The sequence below is a fragment of the Gasterosteus aculeatus genome, chromosome 16 (assembly GCF_964276395.1).
Source record: "Gasterosteus aculeatus chromosome 16, fGasAcu3.hap1.1, whole genome shotgun sequence".
Lineage (NCBI taxonomy): Eukaryota > Metazoa > Chordata > Actinopteri > Perciformes > Gasterosteidae > Gasterosteus > Gasterosteus aculeatus.
In genome coordinates this window covers 15,594,478-15,620,463 of record NC_135704.1, presented here as the reverse complement: position 1 = coordinate 15,620,463, position 25,986 = coordinate 15,594,478, and the positions used below count along the sequence as shown (strand labels likewise).

Below are 25,986 nucleotides of genomic sequence, written 5' to 3'. Positions count from 1 at the left end.
ACATTATGGCAGGTTTCCATCTCCAAAGTGGCCACATCGGAATATTCATGTGCAACAGAACATCAACACGGAGACAACTCTTACAATTCCAATATCAGAACGAAACCAACAGAAACGACCCAACTGACCCAAAATGTGTAAACGTTTCCTACAACAGACACTAAAGCAGCGCTGTTCAAAATGGCCTTGAAAGGGAGGCAGATGGGAGAGGAGCAACGGTTAAAAAGAAAATCGATCTTTCAGCTCTCACATAACAGTAAGCTCACGTCACGCAGGACTCATTTCAATAAAACTCCTGGACATATAAACAAAGTTCCAGACATCCAAACTTGAGGCTACTGGAGACTTTCCAGACTCTGATGCCAGTGACCTAATTCCTGCATATCACCACCAGGCCGATACCCTGCAGAGCATCGACATCCTGTAGGAAGTACTGCTAAAATAAATAAATAGAATGTACAGTTATTCCTATAGGAAACGTGACATGTCCCGGATTCATTTGTATGGATAGAACTAAACTGCAAACTTGGAGTCAGGGCTCTACATCTTCAGCTGGGTGAATAAAACATGCTGACACTGTTGAATGAAGACCATTTAAAACACTCTGTCCGTCTTGTTCCGTTTGGGGGGGAAACAACACACTATTTGTTAGAATTGTTTGGGCGTAATCATCTTTGTTTGGTAGAAGTCGCTGTGGCCTCCTGGTCACTACGCGCTGCGTGGGAAGTCGGTCCCTCCTCCGGCTGAGGGTAAGCCAAGCCCCGAGATAAATCACTCCCCCCGCCCGCACCTCCCGCACACTGCGGCCCGCGCGTTGGACAGGAGCGGACCGGTCTTGGGAGCTTTTCGAGCGTCGCGCTGAAAACCGACTTTCTCTCCGAGAGATTTGCACCGAGGAGCACCTGTACCTGCACCCCGGAAACCCCCCCGTTGTGTTTATACCCGGGCGACTCGCGCTGAAACAGGCATGTCCCGCGGCACCGTAGCCTCGGTGCTGGTGGCGCTTTGGATCGGGAGCGCGGTGCGCTGCGTGCCCGAAGCAGCGCGCAGGAGTCGGCGACAGGCGCAGCAGCATCACGTCTCCTCCGTCTCTCAGGGTGAGTTATTCGGTCACGGGAGGGGTTGGGTGTTTGCGGTAAACGGCCGCTGGAAGTTACTTTGTTGGACTTAAATAAATAACGAGATTACAGTTTCACGTGTTTTCGTTTGTATTCGTTGAGACAGAAACCATGCAATTCTCAGGTCGCGTCTCCATACTGACATTTGGTTGACAAACGCCCCCAAAAAACTGTTCTCATGTTCTCATCTTCCTCCGTGTGTGAATGATCCAAACTTCTAAAAGAAACAAACCAAAATAGAGCCAAGCAAAAAGTATTTAATTTTAACGCGAAAAACAGAGATGCTGTTGACATCATGTGAGGTGGTGAGATGTGAACAAAGGACTCCTCTGGTGGGGAGAGAAAGAATAAAGGTGGAAATAATTCTGCCTCTCTGTGCAACCTGATTTATCACTTAGCCCTGGGCGCCCTTGTGAAGTTGAGTTAACGCATCCAGGATCTATTTCACAGACTTTTCTGGAGTCCGAGCAGGTATATCAGTGAGTTTTCTCGGACCTCCTGCTGTCTGATTGTAGTTCGGGCCGAAATCTAATGAGCTGTATTTGTTTTTCAGATGGTTGTTTAGAGAACGGACAGTTCTATGGTGTTAATGACCAGTGGGAACGACCATACTTGGGCAGCGTTCTGGTCTGTACCTGCTATGGAGTCGCTGGGATCAAGTGTAAAAGCAAACCCGAAGGTTAGTTTGCGTGTATCAATCTCTTTTATTTCCAGGACCCCCCCCACCTCCCCATCATTCCATCTTCATTTCTCCCAAACCAAACATAAAACACACCCTTTTCCATTGTCCCCCCCCCCACCCTCCTATAGCGGAGGAAAAGTGCTACGATAAGATCAACCAGCAGTCCTACACTGTGGGAGAAACCTACGAGAGGCCCAAGGACGGCTTTATCTGGGACTGTACCTGCATCGGCTCGGGGAAGGGCAAGATCAGCTGCACCATCGGCAGTAAGTTGGTGTTTTCTGTGAGTTTTGCACAGTTAGTGACCCCTGACCGCGCATCCTAGCGCACGTGTTTCCCTGGACGTCCACGGCCCTGCCAGTCCGACGCGTGTAAACTGGTCGATCTGCGTATTCTCCTCGGTGCTGCATTAAACCACGCACGTTGGCCGCGGTCTAAATGTTCCCTTTTTCCCTCCCGTCTACCCAGACCGTTGTCATGAGGGGGGAGCTTCCTACAAGATTGGTGACACCTGGAAAAGACCTCATGAAACAGGAGGCTACATGTTGGAGTGTGTGTGTCTGGGTAATGGCAAAGGAGAGTGGACCTGCAAACCTGTTGGTGAGTCACCGCGACGGCTGCTGACTAACAATGAATGAAATGCCAGCTGATTTAGGTTTTATTGAATTGATTATTATGCACTGTAAATTATCTTGTGCTTTTTTTTTTTAATGAATGCATTTGGTGTTATGACATATTAAGTTTTGGGATTTGTTTCCTCCAGCTGAGCGTTGCTACGACAACTCTGCGGGAACATCCTATCTCGTGGGGGAGACGTGGGAGAAGCCGTACCAGGGATGGATGGTGGTGGACTGCACTTGTATGGGAGAAGGAAGTGGACGCATCACATGCACCTCCAGAAGTAAAATCACATCTCTTCTTCTATTTAGCAAACTGGCGCCAAAACAATGTTTTAGTTGATTTATTCCTGTATGTAATCTGTTTGAATCAGAGCAGCATCCCAACAATCCAACTTCCTGAGATCTCCTTTTTGTGCATCTTCTATCCGTGGCAGCTGTATCTCTACAAGCCGCGTGCGGCCTAAACAAGTCACACACGTCAATGCAACTTGGCCTAGTCCTGATGGAGCGCCACACAGATGCACTCTGCACTGATTGCGATTTGTTGGAAGATTTTCCCAGCTGGAAACAGAGGAAACGTTGACAGTTGTGTTTAGCATTAGGAAATGACCTTCATCCTTAATGATGCGGGCTGATGTAACGTAAGCGAATGAATGTTCGCAAGACTTCAGGGTGGCCTTCGGTGTGTTTCCATATCGGAGCTTATCGACGACTTCTTACCCTGCGTGTGCCGAACAAGCGGTCTCGAGGCACAGACACAGAAACAGCTGGTGGCCAGGAGGAACCCCTCTCCCCGGGATCGCCGCAGACCGTTAAACACTCACTCTGGTTTCCGCATGTTTCCCACCCAAACGGGCCACAATGACGTCTCACAAGTTTCCACCTACCTCTAATCAAACCCCCTCTCCCCCAGATCGCTGCAACGACCAAGACACTCTGACCTCCTACCGCATCGGAGACGCCTGGAGCAAGACCGACGCCCAGGGCCACTTGCTGCAGTGTCTGTGCACCGGGAACGGCCGAGGGGAGTGGAAGTGCGAGCGCCACGCTTCGCTTCATACCACCGGCCTGGGTGAGAAGCGAATGACCATTTTATTTCTCTTCCCGCCGCTGCTTTGTGAAGAGAAGAGCGAGAGACGAATGTAAACCAGAGACAGATGCCGTGAGGCGGGAGAGATGAGAAGTGTTGAAGTGAGAAAGACGTGTCTTTTAACTCGGGACGATGAGCTCATGCGAAAGGGCGACGTGAACCGTGGGGAAGCTTGGCGGGAGAAACGTTGTTTGAAGTGGTTTGAAGTGATTATTTGGTGTGAGACAGGAACATATGTCCTTTCAAATCATTGAAGGCAAAGCGCTGCAGTCCTCTTTCAGTTGCAATGAAAGCCAGACATTCGTTCCATTTTGTATGTTTATAAAGTACAACAAACCAACTAAATGTTGGAAGTCTTTCATAGGCCTCAACTCCAGTGACGCTCTAAGATATTTATTCTTCTGTTTGATTTAATTTGGGGCGTTCTTATGTGATATCGCCCCCTGACCCTAACGTCTCATTCCAGGCACTGGCTCTCGTGTGATCACTAACATCCAGCCCGCGGTTTACCACCCGGCCGCCGTCCCCGAGCCCGCCCAGGAGGGTCCCTGTCGGACGGACGCGGGACTTTCCTATTTCATGGGCCAGCGCTGGATGACGAAACAGGGAACCAAGCAGATGATCTGTATCTGTCTCGGCAACGGAGTCAGCTGTGAACCGTGGGGTGAGAGACGTCGCTTCGGCCTGTTTAACAAATTCACCGCGTGAACCGATAGCGGCCCTCGTTCTATAAGCGGCCCCCCCCACGCGTGAAAGCGATGGCGGTGATTTGCTCTTCTCGTGTTTAGTCATTCACTTGTTTCCCTGTTCGCACAGACGGACCGGCTCCGGTGTACGGTGGCAACTCCGGAGGTCAGCCCTGTGTGTTTCCCTTCGTCTACAAGGGGAAGACCTACCACTCGTGCATCTCTGAGGGACGCAGTGACGGACACCTCTGGTGCTCCACCTCCTCTGACTTTGAGGCGGACCAGAAATATTCTTTATGTACAGAAAGGAATGGTGAGCAGATTGAAGTTTACCAACTAGCCTGGCTGACTGTCTGTATCGGGGGTTGGATGTTAACTACAGATGTTGTCTTGCAACAGTGATCGTGGCAACACGAGGCGGCAATTCCAATGGCGCCCTGTGCCAGTTCCCCTACCTCTACAACGGCCGAAACTACACCGACTGCACTGCAGATGGTCGTAGAGACGGCATGAAGTGGTGTGGCACCACGACGGACTACGACGGAGAACAGCGTTTTGGATTCTGTCCGATGGCTGGTAAGTTTGTGTGTGTGTGTTTGTGTGATGGCGTCCCAATACACATACTACAATACTATCCAGTATGCCAAAATAATATCTAGTATATCCCAATACATTTATGTCAAATGCTGTCAAAAAAGTACCAGGATGTCGTACTGCAACTGGTATGTCCCAATTGAAGACACGATGCATACTTTGTAAGTAGCTTCAGTATGTGAAAATAAAAAGTAAGGGATTTTGAATGCAGTATAAATGCTGTTATTTTGAAGTTGTGTGAAGGCAAAAGTACGCCAGAAGTTTTCTTGCCATAGCGGCGACTGATGTGATTAGCACAGCTAATTACGATGTCCCCTCCTACTCTTAAGTAAAAAAAAATCTCCGCCCAGGCGGAATCGGCACAAAGCCTCCGATTTAAGACTGTACTTTGGCAAGGAAAAGCTTTTTACGGGCAACCTCTACTTAATTTACATGTGAGATTGATGTTAAGAAGGAGTCGGGCTGATGAGGCAGACAACATCTAATCTAATTCACATTGAAGTCACTGCCCCGAGAGAAAGGTGTCGTGTTGTTTAGGTGTCAATTAGGTCTCCACAGGTAACAAAAGGGGCTAATACACTGGGGGGTAATTAACACGGCACTAATGTGTGTGAAGCACTAACAATATGGTAATGATGATACCAACATGGCATCTCACAAAGGGATGCACCACGGGAACCTAGACGACTGCTGTAGATATCAGGCGAACTGCATTCTTGATGTCTGAAGAAGATGCCTGAGTGTATATCCGAGATCCAGACCGGCTAACAGAACTGTAGGCAAATATTTGAGGTTTATCTCAGGCATTGCTTGACTGACTGCAGTGCTTACATGAGTTTAAAGCAGACGGATATAAAATTATTTCAACAAATTTAGAGGAAAGCTTTTTTTTTCCTTTCTTTTTTTTTTAAAGCTCTGCATCAAACCTTGCTGAGTCTTTAAAATGTGAATGTTGCACAGAGGAAACCTCTACAGTTTTGAATTCTTGGAAGAATGGAGCACTGGATTTATTTGCTCTCATTGTTTTAATGGCCGGACAGAAGGGCGATCGTTTTAAGAAGTAAAAACCTGTTCCACTTTCCGCTGACGTCTAAAAGGATTCGGATGAGTTAACGCGTATAGAATATGAATCCTTGTTTTGTGTTGTACTCGACCAGCGCATTGCAGGTGATTGCATAACAATTTGTGCTGATGTCTAGTTTTTTCTCTTTTTTTTTTAAAGCTGTAATTTTCTCCAGAATCCCCCCTTTTTTTTCTATATGCCTACTTCAATCCCGGGACCGACCTCTGGACCGACACCCTGTTCTTAACAAGACCCTGTTGAAATTTAAAGAGGGGGGGAGAAACCGCCTTCATGGCCTTAAGCCAGTGTCAGAGCGGGTTGTCTGTGGTAAACTCAATGCTGCAGGGGGCCTTTGATATTGACATTAATGGCTTCGCAGGGATTGTCAAAACAAACATGGTACTTGAGATGTTAATGGCGTTGTTTAAAGAACGGTAATAGTCTGGAGCCCCTTCCCAGTCCTCCGGGAAGAGTCTGGCCAAGCTGACCTGGTCTCTGTCTCCATCATGCAAACTGCACCCTCTCCTCCTCCAACTATTTGAAACAAACGGCCAAAATGATTTGTATCTGTCTCTCTTTAACATCACCCCAGCTTTGGCTTTTCTGCATCTCAAGTGAAACGCAGGGATCGGTTTTGTGAGGAGGAAGTTGGGCCTGGCTGCAGTGCAGTGTCCAAACATCCAGTTGAGTTGGATATGGAGTTGCCATAATAAAATACAGGCTGGTTTTAAAGAGATCACTTAGCCAAACCGGACCCTCTTTTTAGAAGTTAGTTAGTTAGTTAGTTCAATGCTCTGAGAACAGATCACCCTCCACGGGGAAGGGTGGGGTGTAAACACACCCAGACATTTGTCTCCTATCATTATAAGCCCAGGGCATACTGATGGCACAGAAGAAGAAATGTACAGCAACTACATATTTCACCGAGTCAAATTCCTCTATGTGTAACATGTGGCAATAAATGGCTTCAGATTCTAACATTTACAATACATATATAGGAGGAGGATCAGGAATCAGGAAACATTTTAAGAATAGAATAACTAATAATCAAATAACCTTGCTCACAAGCCGGCACTTTCAAATGCTAAATAAGCTTCAGCCCCAAGCCTGACTCCTGCACATCGCATACCACCGCCCGGCTACTTTTCCTACTATTCCTGAGCATGTCCAAAAAAAATCCCCCTGCATATCTGCCCCCGAGCCTCAGCGTTGATGGATGGCCGCCAGACCAAGTTCCAATGATCTTTGGTCCCGGCGAGCAGATGGTCTGGCTCTGGTCCAGGTCCTGCCTGCCCGAGAGAGGTTTGTGCTGGCCTCCAAGTAAACAGATGTGCCCTTTTTTTTTATCTCTACCTCCACCTCCCTCCTCTGTGTGGAGCAATGAACGTGCATGAATATGAGCTTTGTCTGCTCCACAGCACCACCACCAGAGTCATGCAATTCAACCGCTCTGGTGTCCGTTGTATCCTCTACGGCCTTGTGTGGTCATCCTATGGTAGAATCTCCACGGTGTTATTCGATCTCCTATGTCACTATGCACCGCTCGCCTTGCTAACAAGCGGCGTGATGTCTGTGCATCTGATTGTCTTCTTTTCCCCCCTCCTATGTCTTCCAGACCATGAAGAAGTGTGTACGAGCAGTGAAGGGGTGATGTACCGCATGGGGGAGCAGTGGGACAAACGGCACGACATTCTGGGTCACATGATGCGATGTACCTGCGTCGGCAACGGCAGAGGAGAGTGGAGTTGCGTTGCTTACTCCCAGCTTAAAGGTTTGTGTTTGGGTAACAGGCGAGAGACCAAAATAGGTTCCATTGTTGTTGCCCGTGCGAGTGATACTAGAATTCTCTCAGTGGGGAGGGAGACGTGACCACTCGCGTGCCAAAAGGTCAAAAGCACAAGTCTGCACACCTGCACTTTATGGGGCCTCAGCTGCACCTCCGTCACAAAGACTCACACAGACACGCTCAGAGTTCACAGGGGCAGCTGTGAGGAGGAGTGAGTCACACAGAAAATAAGTTGTTGCATGTATCTGCTTGTCTGCCGCAGACCAGTGCATTGTGGATAGTCTGACCTATGAGGTGAACCAAACCTTCACGAAACAGCACGAGGAGGGCTACACGATGAACTGCACCTGCTTCGGGCAGGGCCGCGGCCGCTGGAAGTGCGACGCCATCGGTGAGTTGCCAACGTTGAACCCCGTTTGAGGGACACGGCGTTGTTTGCAGGTGACGCGTGCGGCGGCATCACCGGGTTTTGCGACTCTGCCCTCAGATCAGTGCCAGGAGCCGGAGACGAGAGCCTTCTATAAGATCGGGGAGTCTTGGGATAAAGTCATCCAAGGAATCATGTACAAGTGCTATTGCTATGGCAACGGGGTCGGAGAGCTCAGCTGCGAGCCGCAGCAGTCCTACCCAGGTAAGAGTTTAAGCCCATTATTGTACTAACTCGTGGTGAAACATTGTAATCCTGTCTCTGATTCTATTTGATTCTGTTAAACGCTGTCCGAGTCTTAATTTAGTGTCTGTTGGTTGTTTTCAAAGGTACAGCAGCTTGATGCATGTATGAATGCTGGTAGTGAAATGGGATAAAAGAGAGAAACGCTCACAGTAGCTGTAAAGGAAAAAAAGCTCTTAAATTACGTTCGGGCCCCTGCAGGGAAATGTGTTGGTTTAAGTCACCTTCAAAATGAGGCCCTTGACTTTGATGTGAAACGGACAGCGATGGGAGGGGGTGTGATTTCCTCTTTAACAGATACGGCCCCCTACTTTGAGCCTTTGTTCTTGCTAGTATGTGGTACATCCCCCGTGCTGTTGCCACAGCTGTACAAAACACCACAGTGCACGTGTGTGTTTACCCCCCCACCCACACACACACACAAACACACGGACACATCTACCACACTGCACCACACATTAAAAGCCTATTAAACAACGGTGCTATATTTGGAGGATTTGAAATGGGCCTTTGTATCGTCGAGTTGCCTCACTCCTGCTGACGGTGAACCAAGCTGTGCTCCACAACAACACTGACCTTTTTTACCGAAACGCTTCCTCACATTTGACTTTTTCTCTTTTGTTTTCAGTCCCTTTACAGGTGTTTAGTCTTCAGCCCTCTTGGGCACATTCTCCACCTTCTTGTACGGTATCCCCCCCCCCAAAAAAAGACGTTCCTTTGCTTAAAACAGTGAGAGCACTGGCACAGCAGGATGGTCTTCGTGTGTTCTATATCTGCTACTGCATTTGAAAAGGAGTGAGGCTGTAACGCTCTCTTGTGTGTGTGAAGCAAGTTGTAGGGACGTACAAAATGTGGGTCAGTATTCCTCAATAAGTGGCTATAATGGCAACCAGCTGTGAACCTGCTCTGCACTCAGCCACACAAAATCCAGCGCGCTAAGATTTAAGGGCAAGATTTAAGGGCAAGATTTAAGAGGCAAATCCAGGCTCCCAGTCGTTTGGCTTACTGGGGAGGGGGGGGGGGGGGACGCCATAAAAGGTCAAAATGGAAAATCTCAGGGAAGGATCTAAGGGGATTTAGCAGCGCGTTGATACGATCTTCTGAAGGAAAAAAAAAAAAAGTTCCTCATTCTTATTCCGCCCCGTGCTTTTATCTCTCCTCGTCTGTATTTCCATCTTTAATCGTTTGTTTCTTGTTGTTAGGATGACTGTAGACATTACTTCCCTTCGCTGCCGCGGTCCTTATCACCACCTCGCCGGGGCTCTTGTCTGTAACAATACTTAATGTTGTGTCTGGGTGTGCAAAGTAAAGAAAGGGGTCTGAATGTGCGTTACACAGGTACGTGTGTCATGCTGGTGGATTGTGTGTGTGCGTCCGTACATTTTATTTTTTATTTTTCACTCAAACTGTGCATCCGTTTTCATTTGCTTCCCACATCTGACTCCGTAACCCTTCCCCTCGCCAGTGGCCTGTGGGTCTGTAATAGGCAGTAATTGGTCCCAGATTGTTTTTGAGGTTTGTGTATCTGCGAGCGACTTTGGGTTAACCGAGCCACTTGCTCAGAAACTTTGATTACAGGTCGGCCATTTGGAAAAGTGGTTATAAAACCTCAGTTCTTTTATAAAGGCTACCGGTTCCTATCAGCACCGCTTACGTCCAGAGTCTGCTCGCCACATGACTTCTGTTTACATTAAAGATGACTTGATACGCTTTGTTCGCTTCTGAATACAGCAAAGGTGGAACTTTTTAAAATAATCTTGCTTTCTCTGCTTGGCTACTACGGCACAATACACATGTTAGCTACAAAATTTGAGACCGCAAGGTTTTCCAAGGAATCTCCCAACAAACATAGTGCATAGTTGTTGTTTGCTCCTTGTTAAATGTCTTTTGGCAGCGTGGAACCAGATCCGAGGAGCTCAGTTAAACCGTGGAACCCACGTTTTCGGCGACTGAAAGCAATAAATTCCACGATTTTGTCATTGGCTTTGTTTTTCTCATGCTTCCCTATTTAACTCTTGGATGCTTGTTGTTTGTAGAAATGGCTCATATACTTTTTTTTAATGTATGAAATGGAGAAGGTAAATGAAAAGGTAGAGTCAAGGGCTCCTCTCCTCCAGCTGGTGAAACCCGGGCTGGAATCTCACATGATTGTGTTAGTTTTCCTTCACTCTTTCTGTGTTCTGTTCAGGAAAAGACTGCAGCACACTAACTCTCACTGTTGAGACGGATTATGTAAAACTGCAAGTTCCTGGAACGCATCGTGTGGCAGAACAGCCAGTATCTGAGATGTGATGATATCTTTACTCCTGTTCTGTATTGCTCAGGCCTCTGTCTCTCCGTCTCTGTCAGGTGGTAATCGTCCTGTCCAGGTGATCATAACCGAATCAGGAAACCAACCCAACTCGCACCCCATTCAGTGGAACGCCCCACAATCCGCTCACATCACCCAGTACGTCCTCAAATGGAGAGTGGTGAGTCTTCTGCTTGAGCTTCACGGTGTCTTCAGTGGCTCTGACGCCACCTCGATCGACACCTCCAACGCCCACCGCCCGCTCGCACCGCAAAGCTTTCAAATGCGCTCGCGTCGCTTCTTTTCTGACACCACCGTTCTTTCCAGAAAAACAGTCAAAGTGGGTGGAGGGAGGTGCTGATCCCCGGCCATCTGAACTCCTACACCATCTCTGGTCTGAAGCCGGGCATCACCTACGAGGGGCAGCTGATCAGCGTGTTGCGGTTCGGACGCCGGGAGCTCACGCGCTTTGACTTCACCACCAATTATGGATCACGTGAGTGGAGGCAGCGGACAGATCTCCGCGCTAGTTCGACATATCGCTGTTTAATCGTACATCGGAAGGTTATTTAGCTTCTTTTAAAGATTACGCGCGGGTATTCTTTCCTCCTGCTTATCGTGGTTTGCAAGATATAGATGATTTTGGGATCTTGGAATGTGTTTGTAACATTATGAAATTTATTTTGTAACACTGTTGGGCAGCTTACATTTAACCGTTTCATCAAATGCGAGTTATTGAGGGTTATGGTTAAAAACCTTTCTGGGCCAGTCCTGATCTCAGAGGCAGCAAGGAACCAACTCTCCTATTTTCCTTTTGTGTTTTTTCCTGAAGTGGCGACAACACAAGGCGAGACCACCCCGCCTCCGCCTACGGTCGACATCTCCGAGTCGGTGACTGAAATTACCTCCAGCAGCTTTGTCATCTCGTGGGTTTCCGCCTCCGACACAGTTTCTGGTTTTAGAGTAGAGTATGAGCTCAGTGAGCAGGGACAGACCACTGGACAACCCCTGGTGCTCGGTAAGGCCATATCAACACGCGCTTAAGTATACAGTCAAGTTTCTATCAAACATGCGCCGATAGTCAGGAAAACTCAAAGGTCTTTAGCTGTTTTCAAATATTTCAATGTGTTGATTATAATATATTTTTCCCATCAGACCTCCCCCACACGGCTACCTCAGTGAACATTAATGAGCTCCTACCTGGGAGGAAATACACCGTTAACGTCTACGAGGTTACAAATGGCGGAGAAAACCTCATTCTAACTACTTCACAAACCACTGGTTAGTAGGCATTTGAACAGGCTTTCTCTCAGTTTCTATTTCTGTTCCAACAAAAGTTACTAGACTGAAATGTTGTCTCGAATCCTGGACCTGCAAGCCGCCAGTAACTATGAATCAAGTGGTTCAGTTAAAAAAAAAAAAAAAAAGCAGCAGCAATTGTAGTTTTCCTTCTGACACTTACTTACACCTCCTTTTATTTTCCGTAGCGCCCGATGCTCCCGCTGATCATGAAGTGGAGGAGGTGGGAGAAACGTCCATGGTGATCAGCTGGGAAAAGCCACTGGCTCCCATCACCGGTATGCGATGGCGCGTGACTCTCTTGTCATTCTGTTGCTAAATTGAACCCGTACACATCCAGCGGCGGCGGCCGGTCCCCTTTCGCGCAATGAACCGCGTGACCTTTTCCTCCGCGCAGGCTACCGCGTCGTCTACACGCCATCGCTGGAAGGCGAAAGCACCGAGCTGACGCTCCCCGACACGGCCACGTCCGTGACTCTGAGCGACCTCCTGCCCGGGAAGTTGTACAACGTCAGCATCTACGCCGTGGAGGACAGCCTGGAGAGCGAGCCCATCTTTGTGCAAGTCAACACAGCTGGAGCTCCACTGCCAGGTAAGAGACTGGGATGTGTAGAACAAGGGACACCTGGGTCTTTCTTTTCTTTTTCTTTTTTACATCTTTTGAGGTCCACGGCTGTTTCCATATGTTCACATTCAGATCCAGAACGCTGCAGGTCACCCTGTGGCCTGGATCCCGAGCTGTGAGGAAGATCCCAATTCTCAATACTAGAAGCAAAGAGCGAAGTCATTGAGTTTAAAGCTGCTCCTCTGTCGCGCTGCCTGATTCTAGTTATGTAAAACGTTTCAGTCTGCCAGGTCAAACATGCTGTTTAGCAGATGTTGGAAAAAGTGTGTTTTTCTCTGTGTGTGTGTGATGAATCAAAGATTCGTGAACTAGAAGAGCGTGAGTGTGTGCTGCCATCTTCGGACCGACGAGTGAACTCTGTCTTGTCAGCACGACGATCTCTCACCCCTGTTTTTTGACTCTTTACTGCTGTTTGCTATTCAAAGATGCCAGTGTGTGTGTGTGTCCTGTTGTCCAGTCTGTCCTAAATGGTCTCATAGAATCAAAAATAAGACCCCAACATCAGCCTGTCCCTAAGATACTATATTTTACGCTGTTGTTTTTTTTCCCCCTCTCTGCCAACAGAAGAGGTTTCCTCTCCCACAGACCTGCAGTTCTTCGAGGTATCCGATAAAACGATCGTCCTGACCTGGACCGGCCCAGTCGGCGCAGTCTCCGGTTACCGGGTAACCGCCGCCGCCGTCGACCAGTCCGGTTCTCCCCCGAGGGTGATGACTATGCCCGTCACCACCTACATCGAAGTGCAACAACTGGAGCCTGGAACACTGTACCGCTTCAACGTGTACACCCTTCACAACGGAGAGGAGAGCTTACCTCTAACCGGGGAGCAAGCCACCAGTGAGTACAAAGGATGTCTAGTGTCTCTGTGGACGTGCAACCTTCTTCAGACCAAATGCTCCGCGTCTTAACGCGTGTATTGTCTTGTTTTTGTTTTTTTAGAACCGGACGCTCCCACAGATATCCATTTCACCAACGTGACCGAGGACAGCGCTGTGATGTTGTGGTTCGCCCCTCGGGCCAAAGTCACCGGCTACCGCCTCTTCCTGCACGTGGAGGGCTCTGCAGCCAAGCAGCTGCGCCTGCCTGCCCGCCTGTCTCAGTACACCCTCCTCAACCTGCAGCCCGACACCGAGTACACCGCCACGCTGCACGCCGAGCAGGACAACGCGCTGAGCGAAGGGGAGTCGGCTGTATTTACCACCGGTGAGGGTTTTTACAAACGGGGGATGAAAGCAGGGAGGCGACTGTGTGTGTTGGAGTTTGGACGTGTGGAATATTTGTCTGACAAAATTAATTTGAAGAATAAATGACACTATAACTGATCGAACACACGTTTGCCCTCCTTGCATTTGTAGATCTGCCAATGGGCCACGCCCCTGATTTCAGCACCGATGTGACTGACACCTCCATCATTATCTCCTGGACTCCAGTTCCCCACATTGCATACAAGGTACCGTCCCTGTGAATATATAACATGTTCTAGTGTTTGATGAACTGGCCTGTGTGATCGTCCTCCAAGGCAAATAGTTTCCTTCCGTTCCCTAGGAAACGTATTATTCTTCTTCTTGGTTTAGCGGAAGCTCCATTGGAGTTGGATAACACGGGAACTACAGACCTCCGGGGTTTAAAACAGAATATGTCACACCAGAGTTGAAAATGCTCTTGCCGCTTTGCATGTTCTTGGGAAAACAATGACCTCTGACCTTCACCTCCCGTCCCCCGAGTCCGCGTCCTCCTCTCTGACACTGTCTTCTATTTATCCTTCAGCTGACGGTACGTCCCAGTCAGGGCGGAGAAGCCCCCAGAGATGTGAACTCTGACTCGGGGAGTATTTACGTTTCTGGTCTGACCCCTGGAGTAGAGTACACGTACAGTGTCCAACCGGTCATAAACGGCCAGGAGCAGGGAACCCCAATCACACGCCGGGTTGTCACACGTAAGGATGAACCACCTTTTTCCACTCTTGCCTTTTTCGCTTCGAGGCCCCCCGTTGCCTTTGTTCCACCAACGTCTTTTACACTGTTCTTTTTGTTTCCAGCTCTGTCTCCTCCTACTGATCTCAACCTGGAGTCTAACCCGGCCACCGGAGAGCTCATAGTCCAGTGGAATGGAGCCAGTACACCAGGTGGGCTTGAAATGCCGTTGACCACGCTGGTCAAATCGCTCTCCACACTTTAATGGAATGCTTCTGTTTGTTGCATTGAAACAACTTTAGCTGTGATATTTTCAGCATTTATTTGTCAAATTTTCCAATCCGTTGCGTCGCTTTCTCTCGCTCTCTCAGACATCAGCGGCTACAAAGTGACGTGCACCCCCACCAATGGGCAGCAAGGAAACAGCGTGGAGGAGTTTGTGGAGGCTGATCAGAGCTCGTGCACCTTGGAGAACCTCAGTCCAGGAGTGGAGTACAACGTCAGCGTGGTGACCGTTAAGGACGATGTGGAGAGCACTCCGATATCAACTACAATTACACCAGGTGAGTGAGAAGACTGCCCCTAATCCTGAAGTTTGAACGTGCGAAACGCATCGTAACTTCTGTTCACGAGGTCACTGACTCCCATGCATTTATAATGGGAATGTGTTGCCGGTAAGAGCAAACCGTCCCCGTTCATAAATGATATTAATAAAATGTATTAAAATAACGTTCAGCATTTAGAAGATGTTTTGCATCACTAATGCTATATTGGCCGTGTATACATTACGAATTCTGGAGTTGTTTCATTGAATAACAAATGTAACCTCCGAAGATCTTAATATATACCAAGAAGAGCCTCTTTGCAGCAGCTCTTCCATGGGTGTGATATGTTGAATATCTCACCCTACTGGAAGAAGACAGTTTTTGTGGCCCGCCCTGACCTCTGCTCCTTTCTTTTTTGTTGTCCGTCTGTGTCCAACGCCCTTCCTCCGCCTGCCGTTTCCTTGGTGGTTCTGCGTGTCTCCTCCCCTGTATTTTCTTTCTCCTCCGATCCCCTTCCACCCGCCCAGAGGTCCCTAAGCTGACCGACCTCACCTTCAGGGACGTGAGCGACACCACCATCAGCCTCCGCTGGTCCCCGCTCAACACCACGGCCGTCACCGGTTACCGCATCACGGTGGTCGCTGCCGGCGAGAGCGTGCCCATCTTCGAAGACATGGTCTCGGCAACCACCGGCCAGTACACCGTCCAGGGGCTGGAGCCCGGTATCGACTATGACATCAGCGTGATCACGGTGACGGAGAACGGCGAGAGCGAGCCCACCACAGTCACCCAGCAGACCTGTAAGATCCGCCGAGGGGATGCCGCTAACAACAACATGCACGCGTGTTCCACTGGAGGCAGATGGATAGTAAACGTCGGGTTCTATGGTGGAGCGAGGTTCCCGTTAGCCGCGAGCTATTGCTCTTTTAAAGCACGCCTTTTTTAAGTTGCTGATGTAATTGTGCAGCATGTTGTCAGTTTTAATGCTCCTCTGCGTGCACGTGAGGACCATCTGGTTTTAGTTCTGCGGTTTAATCACACTGAGGCTCATTTTGCCCCCCAATGCAAACGCTGCTGGTTGTCTAATCTTTAAGATGTTGTAAAACTTCAAATGGATTTACACACACATAAACAGTGTTTTTTATATAATCTATAACTATTTTCTAGTTAAGTCATTGCGCTATCTATATTTTTTGTCTGGCCTTTTTTAGACTTGTATGGGCTCTGAACCAAGCTGCTCTCTCTTTCCAACAGCTGTACCAGCACCCACCGATTTGGGCTTTGACCAGGTTGGGCCAGACAGTATTCATGTCACCTGGGTCCCTCCTGTTGTCCCCAACCCGGCTGACACCAACACCTTCCTCATTAGGTACCAGAAAAATAAAAATAAAATATATATATATATATATATATATATATATATATATATAGTCTTTTTTTAATTCAGGTTCTTCTTATTTGATCACACGCAGATTTTAATACACCATCGTGTAAAAATAAATCTACAAATGACTTTGTCTCTGGTCTCATTATTCAGGTATCATCCCATTGACGATGAGGACGACATTACAGAAACCAGCTCAGGGGACGGGAGTAACAATGTGGTGCTGAGGAGTAAGTTGAAAAGAAACAATGCGCAGGCACGCAAACGGCTTCATTTGTTTTAATGTCTTTTCCACTGTCCACAGACTTGCTGCCCAACACCGAGTACCTGGTGAGCGTGGTGTGCGTGTATGAGGAGAGAGAGAGCTCACCCCTCGTCGGCACCCAGAAAACCGGTGAGGCGTCAAAAGGAAAACGCTCACGTGCTATAAATGCTATCATTACTTGATCTTTTCTAAAGGAAAAACCAATGGCTTTTGATGGATGACCCTTTTTGTGCGCCTTCTTCCAGCTCTGGATTCCCCAGTCGGCCTGCGTTTCTCTGAGATCTTCACCAACTCCTTCACCATCCACTGGCTCGCTCCCCAGAGCAAAATCACCGGCTACCGCATCCGTTACCAGATGGTCAGCGGCGGGAGGGCCAAGGACGAGAGGCTGCCGCCGTCCAGGAACCACTTCACCCTGACGGCTCTCACAGCAGACACGGAATACCTGGTCAACATCTACGCGGTGAGCGGGCCCAGAGAGGGCCTGCCGCTCAGCGGGACGCAGAAGACAAGTAATGAAGAAAAAAAAAGCGGATTTCTCTCTGGTTTCCTTCCAGTTACTCACCATCCTGTCGTTTATTCATTTCGATATTTCCCCGCTCTTCACCGTCTCTCCCCACAGTCTCCGACGCTCCCACGGACCTGGAGGTCCTCGACTCCTCCCCCACCAGCATCACCGTCCGCTGGGACGCTCCGCCCGTCACCGTGCGCTACTACAGGATCACTCACGGAGAGAGCGGTGAGCTAGTATTCCCTAATGTTAACTACGGAGTATTCGAATAATACCTCAAACATTCATCACGTCATCGTTTCTTTATCCAGGAGGTCACAGCAATCCCAAGGAGTTCACGGTGCCCGGCTCGCAGTCCACCGCCACCATCACTAACCTGAAGCCTGGTACCGACTACACCGTCACCGTGTACGCGGTGACCGGCCGGGGAGACAGCCCCGCTTCCAGCACCCCGATCTACGTCATGCACAAGACGGGTACGCGCCCAAGTTATCATCCCGCCCCCCCCGGCTTATTTCTCCTCGCGGGCGTTCCCCTCGTCATCTCTCCTTCCCCCTCTTCCAGGTGTTGAATCTCCCTCTGAAATGGAGGTGATGGAGGTGAACGACAACAGTGTCACAGTGAGGTGGAGCCCGGCCCAGGGCCCAATCAAGGGATACAGGGTGACCGGGGTCCCAAGAAATGGCATGGGGCAGTCTTTCACTGAGGTGGTTGCGCCAGGTACGGGGTTCCATCCAATGCTGAATACCGCTTATTGGAAGCCGGACCAGGTTTAATTTAATTTTTTTTTTTTTCCAGACCAGACAGAAATTACTTTCTCCGGACTGATGCCCACGGTGGAGTACGTTTTGAGCGTGTACGCTCTCGGACAAGACGGAGAGAGCTCTCCTGTGGTGGTGAATGCTTTAACAAGTGAGGCTTTCCACTTTCTTGAGAAATTCTTGTGGAAAAACATCTGCTCTCTTCACCTAAAAATATCTAACCCTCGTTGCCTCGCCACCGTCTTCATCACTTAGATGTAGACCGCCCCAAGGACATGACCTTCTCCGACATCGACTCCACCTCCCTCCGGATCACCTGGGACAGTCCCGAGGGAATCGTCACCTCTTACCGGGTCTTGTACTCCAGTTCGGAGGAGGGCGAGCGAGAGCTGCGCCCTGCTCCTCGAGGAGACGCGGAGTCTGCCGTCATCTACGGTCTGCAGCCCGGCACGGAATACACAGTGAAGGTCATCGCGGTGCACGACGACACGGCCAGCACGCCGCTGGTTGGGACGCAAGCTACAGGTACGGAAGGCTGTTATATGGTTGAGGTAAAATATGTGGGGGGGGGGAAAGTCAAAGCTAGAGTTCAGAAACCCAACAAGTTAGTTTTGGGCGCATGGTGAAGAGGTGAATGTCCTTTATTCTACATGGTGTTCTGTGGGCACCGTATGCCGATACTACTCTCCATCTAAACCTCAATTCATCTTCTTCCCCTACAGCCATTTCCCCTCCTACCAACCTCCAGTTCTCCCAGGTTAGCCCCACCTCTTTCACCATGCGCTGGGCTGTGCCGGGTCAGGAGAACCGGCTGAGTGGCCTAACGGGACTCACCGGCTACCGTGTGGTGGTGAACCCGAAGAACAAGAGCGGCCCCACCAAGGAGATCAACTTGGCCCCGGACGCCACACAGGCGCACATCTCTGGACTCATGGTGAGTGTGGCTCTGTCAGCTAGAACATATGAGTGTTATTTAGTCCAGTATTTGGCACTTTTTAAACTGGTTTCGAGGCGGGTTTCCACTTTTCACATGCCCATTTTTCCTTTTCTCTCTTAGATTGCAACTACTTATGAAGTCCATGTTTATGCCTTGAAAAACTCTCTGACCAGCAGGCCGGTTCAAGGAGAGATCACCACCCTGGAGAGTGAGTTTGTAAATGAATGGATCGTTTCTATGCTTGAAAACGTATAGATGGAGTTCTTTGTAACTTTATAAGCGCGCTCTCTCTCCCGCCTGGCTGCTGTTGTTGTCCATCTCACCCGTACTTTTCCGTACTTTCCCCGGATACCTCAAGACATCAGCCCACCTCGTCGCGTTCGCATTTCCGACGTAAACGACTCCTCCATCACCCTGACGTGGCGCTCCAAGACTGAGATCATCTCTGGCTTCTTAGTTGAGGCCACTCCCACCACCTCCTCCTCGGGCTACATTCCCATTCAGAGGACCACGGGGCCCAGCTCGCGCTCCTTCGTCGTCACAGGTACGACGATGTGACCTAAAAGCATTTTGTTTAACCCCTCACCTTCTTTAAGAATAATGTTAAAAAGTCTGTCATTACATCAGATTTCCGTATTCTAAACCGGTCCCGCTGACTTCCCTTCAGGTCTGGAGCCCGGCACCACTTACAAGATCAACATCTACACACTGAAAGGGAACGGACGCAGCGCGCCGCTAACGCTCACCGCCACCACGGGTAACGGCTCGTTTCTCTCCCACAGTGTCAGTCGAGGGTAGCGGAGTACTTTGAGTGTGAAATGTAACTTCTTCGCTGCGGCGGTGAGGAACATCATGTTGGAAGCATTTTGTTAAGAGTATTTTTTTTTTTGTATCATTCAGCCAAACCGGTGGTCATCCCGCCCACCAACATCCGCTTCACCTCCCTGAACCCTACCAGCATCTCCTTCACCTGGGAGCCGTCCCGCAGTCCGGGGGTGACTGGGTACTATGTCACCCACGAGGAGGCCGGGGGTTTGCCTCGGGAGGTTATGCCCAGGCCCAATGCAGGCCAGAGCGACGCCATCATCAATGGTGGGTGACGGGCGCGGGCTCCATCGTACGCATACGCACGCATTTGCAAGTTGTGGCAAATAACAAATACTTGTTTTTTTTCCAGGTCTTAAACCAGGAACCGAGTATGTCATTAAGATCGTTGCGCTGCAGAATTCTCTAAGAAGCACACCGCTAGTGGGCAAAGGCAGAACACGTAAGTACAGCGATCACCCCCCTGCCAGCACCAACGGCCCCCTGCAAACTCTGACTTCCTTTCTTTTTATTAAGTCAAGCTCACTTCTTTTTCTTAAAAAGATTTCACACTATTTTTGAGAAACACGGCAATGACCTTTATTCTCCGTTCAGTGTCGAGCTTCTGGTGTTCTGGCTGAGAAGTAATACAACAAGCTGCTATTAAAGTCCAACTTTACAAATTACAGATTGTTTTAGTTAGCAAAATATTTTCCAGGTAATAGGTTACAATTGCCACATATGAACTATTGCCATATGTTTGAGTGCTATGTACTGCTGCCCTCTACTGGCTTAACCACTGCTAATGTAGAATAACAAATAATATAATAATATACATTATCTACACACAAGAAAAATTTGCATTAAATAATATCTTTGTATTATTTTTGAGTAACTAGCTTAAGGGTTTTTTCCCATCTTGTGTTTTTACCTGATCTCTGCATGCTTTCCCCTGCTTGCGTATAACATCTGGCATACATTTGCATCTTGTCCAAACAGAGCCAGCTATAGATCATCAGCTACTGGTCCCCGAGCTGCCGCAGCTTCCTGTTCCTCACCGGCCCACCGCTGACATCCTGGATGTTCCAGAGTCCTTCAATGACCAGACGTATGAACCCGCGTGATCATACTCGTCACAAATGATTGATTCAAAACAAAAACACTGAACATGCCTGTGAACCCCCTTCCTCAACCCGCTCTTTTTCTGCGTGCAGTTTTGACACCAACCATGTTCACTTGGCCGGTACTAGTGGTCAGAACCAACCGGACCAGCAGGGCCAGCACATCTATACAGAGTACCAGAGCCTCGGCCCAAACAACGGACTTCATGGCCCCTTCAGCGGACCCAGAGAAGGCCAGAGGCCGACTCTCCAGGAACCTCTCATCTATATTCCTGTAGCGGGCCCTGATGGAAACCGAGTGCCCTTGGTCAAGGTAGGAAGTAAACCAGCATGGGTGGTTTAAATCATAAATTCTCTGCTGATCAGCCAATCTCGCCGTTCTTCAACTTTTTAGTACATGACAATCACGGGGTCGTAGAGCTTAAACAGAGGCTAGACGGCAGGGTTGTCAATGCACAGCCGTCGATTCTCATTCAATGTTGTCGCACACGGGATGTTTGGTGGTTCCATGACCGTACGTTCGATCCTGCAGGTGAGCGACGGTCCGCTGCCAGGTCTTGCGTTCGGTTTCCCTGACAATGAAACCGAGTGGCCCCAAGAAGCACAGACCATCACGACCATCTCCTGGTCCGGTGTCCCTCACACCTCAGAGTACGAGGTGTCCTGTAATCCGATCACCGACCTGGAGGAAAGAGGCTTTCAGGTACACACACAGTCTCTCCCACACATGAACGAAGCGCTAGAGGTGTAAGAACCACTTTCTAATCGTCCTCTTCCTCTATATAGATGCGTCTTCCTGGGACCTCCAACAGCGCCACGTTGATTGGATTGACATCAGGAGCTTCCTATAACGTCGTGGTAGAGGCCATGAGGGGCGGGGCTAAAGAGAAGGTTTTGGAGGAAGTCGTAACCGTCGGCAATGCTGGTACGGTAGTCCCACGCTTGACATTGAGACTAAAGTTAAATCTTTTAAGTTTAATTTGCAGCCCTAATGTAGGACATGTATGTATGTATACATACTATTTAATGATTGCAGACCATCTCTCTATGATTAGTGACCTAAGCCATCTAATGATGGTAAAAGGTGGTGGTATTTGTAAAGAATAAATCAGTTTTGTATCCATCTTTTTAGTTCCAGGTGACACCCCCATTTCCACCAACCGGGACGTGTGTTACGACACATTCACACAGACGTTCCATGAGGTGGGCTCAGAGTGGGAGCGCATGTCTGAGACGGGCTTCAAGCTGTGGTGCCGCTGCCTGGGGCTGGGCAGTGGCCATTTTAGATGTGATTCATCCAGTGAGTGGCTTAATAACCAGCATGCTTTGCAAACACACCATGGAATTACACATTAAATAATCCCATGTGATTTTAATCAAGAGGAATTTTATAAGACAAAACGGTACATCAATGACATGACTTGAAAGGACTTGTATAAATTCCTTAGCTACATTTTGAAAAGGCATAGAATTGTACAGTTCTATGTGCTGCGACGCATAGCAATGAAATGATGGCATGGGCGGCGTTAGTGTTGTAAATGGATAAATGTTTTATGGATTAATTATTCATAGGATTATTCCTTCACTATGAGCTTTTCTTTAGTCCGCCCATGTTTATCTGCCAGCTCTGCTCTGCTAAGCTAACTAGCGTCGCTCTGTTTTTTGTATTGTCCGTAGAACTAACCCGACAATACCAGAAACCGAGACGACATCCATTAGCTTGTTGTCATTTCGCTGACTGTATGTTTATATGTGTTTGTTCCCACTGGCACAATGTACGTCATCAACTGGGAACCAGTAAAGCTCACTGGGGCACTGTCCAATGTAAAGGATCTGGTCGAGATTGTGAATTTGAAAATCTGATTTTTGTGAAGTTTTACCTTTTTTTTTGGAAATGCTGTTTGGGCGCCTTCTCTTCCGTATCCTCTTCTCCCGTGCTCCCTTTTTGTTCACCCGTTTCCCCTTTCTCTCCCCTCTCATTTCTCTTCCCTCACTCAGAGTGGTGTCACGACAACAATAATAACTATCGCGTTGGCGAGAAGTGGGATCGCCAGGCTGAGAACGGCCACATGATGAGCTGCACCTGCATGGGCAACGGCAAGGGAGAGTTCAAATGTGAACCCCGTGAGTAACGCACGCGACTGAACCCTGGCTGTTTTGGAAATGGATTTGGGGAAAACGCCTTAATGCTAGAATCAGTGTTAATATGTAACTGTCCCCCGACAGACGAGTCGACGTGTTATGACGATGGGAAAATGTACCAGGTGGGAAACCAGTGGCAGAAGGAATACCTGGGCGCCATCTGTACCTGCACCTGCTACGGAGGACAACAGGTGCGTGTGTGAACTGAAACCCGTTCGCTGCTGCTTCATGGGTAACGTGTCCCACCGTCTTATGGCGTCCTTGTGCTCATCCTGTCCCTCCGCCTTTTCAGGGCTGGCGTTGTGAGAACTGCAGAAGGCCGGGAGGCCTGACCGATGTGGACGCTGACCTCCTTCAACCGGTCCATTCGGACGTCTTCGACCGCTACAGAGAAAACGCTCTACGCAAACTGGTCGGTATCTTGTTATGCCCCCAATATTCTGCTCTAAAGCGTTGCATTAACATGCTATAGACTTAGTCACAACAACTTTAAACTTGAATAGAATCGTGTTAAAAACCAAATGTCGGTTCTTGCAGTGGAAACTAATCCGTCACAATATCTCCCACTGTTTCCCGTTCTTCTCGCCCTTCTCTGCGCCCCAGAACATCCAATGTCCGATTGAATGTTTGAGGCCGGAGCTGCTTGCCGACGCTCTGAACCCCACAGAGTAGAGAAGAGGAAGATATGAGAGAAGAAGGAGGAAGCAGACTGAGACCCCCTTGCAGCGTTGATACCACTTCAAGAAGGAAGCCCTCTGTTTTCACTGGGAGAAGACATTTCCCCTCACCAAATTTAGTGCCTTAACGAAACTTTTACGCCTACCTACACCAACCTCTGTGCCTTTTCAAAGCTCACCTCACCTTTTCACGTTGGATGTGATGCTTTCTTCGTCAATAGATAAAAACAGGATTTACTCATCCATGGATTTTTTTAATTTTTTTTACTTTCATCAAACTAGAGCACAAATCCAGCTGCTTGATCACCTCACACCTGCCTACCACCAAACACGCACACACACTAGCGCCTTTTGGGGTATGGCTAAGACTTTTAAAATTTAAATAACATTTATAAACATTCCATGACTTATCTTTTCATTTGCCCCCCCCCCCCCCCCCCAAAAAAAAAACATACCACATCTGTCTGATTTTATATAATGATGTTCCCTGATAGTAACTGGGTTGAATTCACCATTTGTTTTTAGTCTCACTGTGAATAATGAATATTAAGGAAATATTTACATCCAGTGATTTTACATTGTCCTGTTTCATCTTGACTGCCCTATACGGACATTTTAATTACAGTTTTTAATACCTTGAACCGACCTTCTTTGGAATGAAGGAGATTAACGCGGTAAAATACCACTAGTGTCCAATCAGCTGCTCCGTCGTCAGTGTCAGATGAGCAGAGCAACAGGCCACTAAGAAAAAAGAAAGTGCTGTTGCTGTTATTACAAAATGTTACCTTGCAATTATTTTGGCGTAGGCTCTGCAAGTCAACGCTTGTTGTTTGTTAAAAATAGATATAGCACCTGCAAAAGTGACGGACCAAAAGTAAAACTGTTATTTCAACAACAACAATGTAGGCCTATAGGAGGATCCGCCGCCATCGTTTCCAATTGAAGTGCATTTCAATTACATTTATGTTTGTATTTTAAGTTTATCTTTTAATTCATTAAGTTTTTTTATTTATCCCTTTCATTTAGGCATTTTATTCAATGCTTTTTTGGGGTGTACACTTTATTTTTAATTGTTTTTATATTGTTGGTGCCAAAATCTGAACTACTGTGGAATGAATCTTTTTAATAAACTGAAAAAAAAAACAAGTAAAAACTAATTTCTTCTTTATTTCCTTATTAATAATACGGATGTGCAAGGGACAGCAGGCTCTGGTTTTTGTAAGATATTAATTGAATGACACTGAAAATATAAGTTGATAATAACTGGTAAGAACCACACCTTACATAACATGTAATTTAGCTGATGCTTTTATTCAAAGTGACTTAAATAAGAGCATTTCAAACACAAGGATACAAACTCAAAAAAATAAGAAACAAAGTGCAATTTCATCAAATAAGGGGGGGGGGCAAAGACAACTAGTTGACACTAAATGACTGACGAGGTAAAAAATGCTTTTGATTGACATTTTGTAAGAGTGCATAATGTCATTTTTCAACGAGCCAAGTTTAATAGTCAGGAAGTTGGCGAATCCGCAGAGAACTTTATCACAGCAGCTAGCTGAAAGCTGCAAATATGGCGTCTTGCGTGAAGAGATGATCCGAGACAGGATTGTGGTCGGTTTACGCAATGCCAAAACGTCTGCAGCTCTGCTGGCCTACAGGGCTACTCCATTGGCACACGGGACCTCCCCAGTCCTACTACTGATAGGGAGGAGACTCGGAACACCAGTCCCAGTGTCACCGCCGCAGCTACAACCACAGGGGCCTGATCTCAAACAATTCAGAGAAAAAGGACCCTGCGTTGAAACTGCAACAGCAGCGAACGTTGAAGCGGAAGACTCCTGCCACCTCTTCAGTCTGGACAGCAGCTGTGGATCAGACCCACACGCACCAGAGGGACAATTGTGGGTCCTGCACCCACACCACGCTCACACGAGGTGGAGACCCCGGATGGAGGACATCAAGTGACATGTCGATGACGGGGTCAAGGAGACTTTCTAGGGCTCCTGCAAGACTGGACCCTTTTGAACACTAAACACACGCTATGAAGGACAGAAGAGAAGACAAAAGAAAGTTTTAAAAGTGAAATGTCTATTTGAAAAGCTCTGATCTGAAATGTTCTGATTTAATGCATCTAGTGAGTAATCTCATACAATAGCTACAGTATATAGTAGTAGTAGTAGTATAATTTCTGGTAGTTTCTCAGTTTAGACTTTTACGTTTTAATAAGGATTTTACTCCTGAAATTATAATTGTTGAATGCACTTTGTCATCTTGAGGTCTTGAAGATGATCTAAAAGGGGAAGATGCAGTACTATGGCCAGGTAAGGGAGCACTGATATATGATGCTATGATATACGTGTGAGAAGAAGTTTAATAAAAGTTGTCGAGTTGCATCCTTAT

The 25,986-nt window shown here is 48.0% G+C and overlaps 1 protein-coding gene across 1 annotated transcript; it reads left to right on the top strand.

Annotated features, from left to right (window-relative positions):
• The first annotated feature begins 586 nt into the window (after nucleotides 1-586).
• Nucleotides 587-24,736, top strand: LOC120834004 (fibronectin). Its single transcript, XM_040201713.2, has 49 exons — nucleotides 587-1,097; nucleotides 1,672-1,797; nucleotides 1,929-2,066; nucleotides 2,269-2,400; nucleotides 2,564-2,701; nucleotides 3,334-3,492; nucleotides 3,977-4,174; nucleotides 4,327-4,509; nucleotides 4,596-4,772; nucleotides 7,469-7,624; nucleotides 7,902-8,030; nucleotides 8,127-8,270; nucleotides 10,659-10,780; nucleotides 10,927-11,095; nucleotides 11,432-11,617; nucleotides 11,755-11,880; nucleotides 12,087-12,176; nucleotides 12,296-12,490; nucleotides 13,088-13,360; nucleotides 13,463-13,726; nucleotides 13,879-13,973; nucleotides 14,291-14,459; nucleotides 14,562-14,648; nucleotides 14,808-14,999; nucleotides 15,509-15,781; nucleotides 16,236-16,350; nucleotides 16,519-16,595; nucleotides 16,670-16,759; nucleotides 16,876-17,142; nucleotides 17,253-17,369; nucleotides 17,453-17,617; nucleotides 17,706-17,861; nucleotides 17,940-18,053; nucleotides 18,158-18,427; nucleotides 18,625-18,836; nucleotides 18,960-19,047; nucleotides 19,198-19,383; nucleotides 19,507-19,596; nucleotides 19,740-19,931; nucleotides 20,017-20,106; nucleotides 20,643-20,751; nucleotides 20,858-21,077; nucleotides 21,297-21,467; nucleotides 21,551-21,689; nucleotides 21,897-22,064; nucleotides 22,763-22,888; nucleotides 22,991-23,097; nucleotides 23,199-23,318; nucleotides 23,510-24,736. Exons 1-49 carry the CDS (start codon nucleotides 968-970, stop codon nucleotides 23,576-23,578), a joined length of 7,509 nt encoding a protein of 2,502 aa, XP_040057647.2. The 5' UTR covers nucleotides 587-967; the 3' UTR covers nucleotides 23,579-24,736.
• Nucleotides 24,737-25,986: the final 1,250 nt, after the last annotated feature.

Bases quoted from the DNA above. Each gene is read 5' to 3' on its own strand.
- LOC120834004 (XM_040201713.2), top strand. From the start codon at position 968: ATGTCCCGCGGCACCGTAGCCTCGGTGCTGGTGGCGCTTTGGATCGGG. The intron at 4,175-4,326 runs GTGAGAGACGTC...CTGTTCGCACAG, and splicing joins AGTCAGCTGTGAACCGTGGG to ACGGACCGGCTCCGGTGTAC. The intron at 10,781-10,926 runs GTGAGTCTTCTG...CGTTCTTTCCAG, and splicing joins ACGTCCTCAAATGGAGAGTG to AAAAACAGTCAAAGTGGGTG.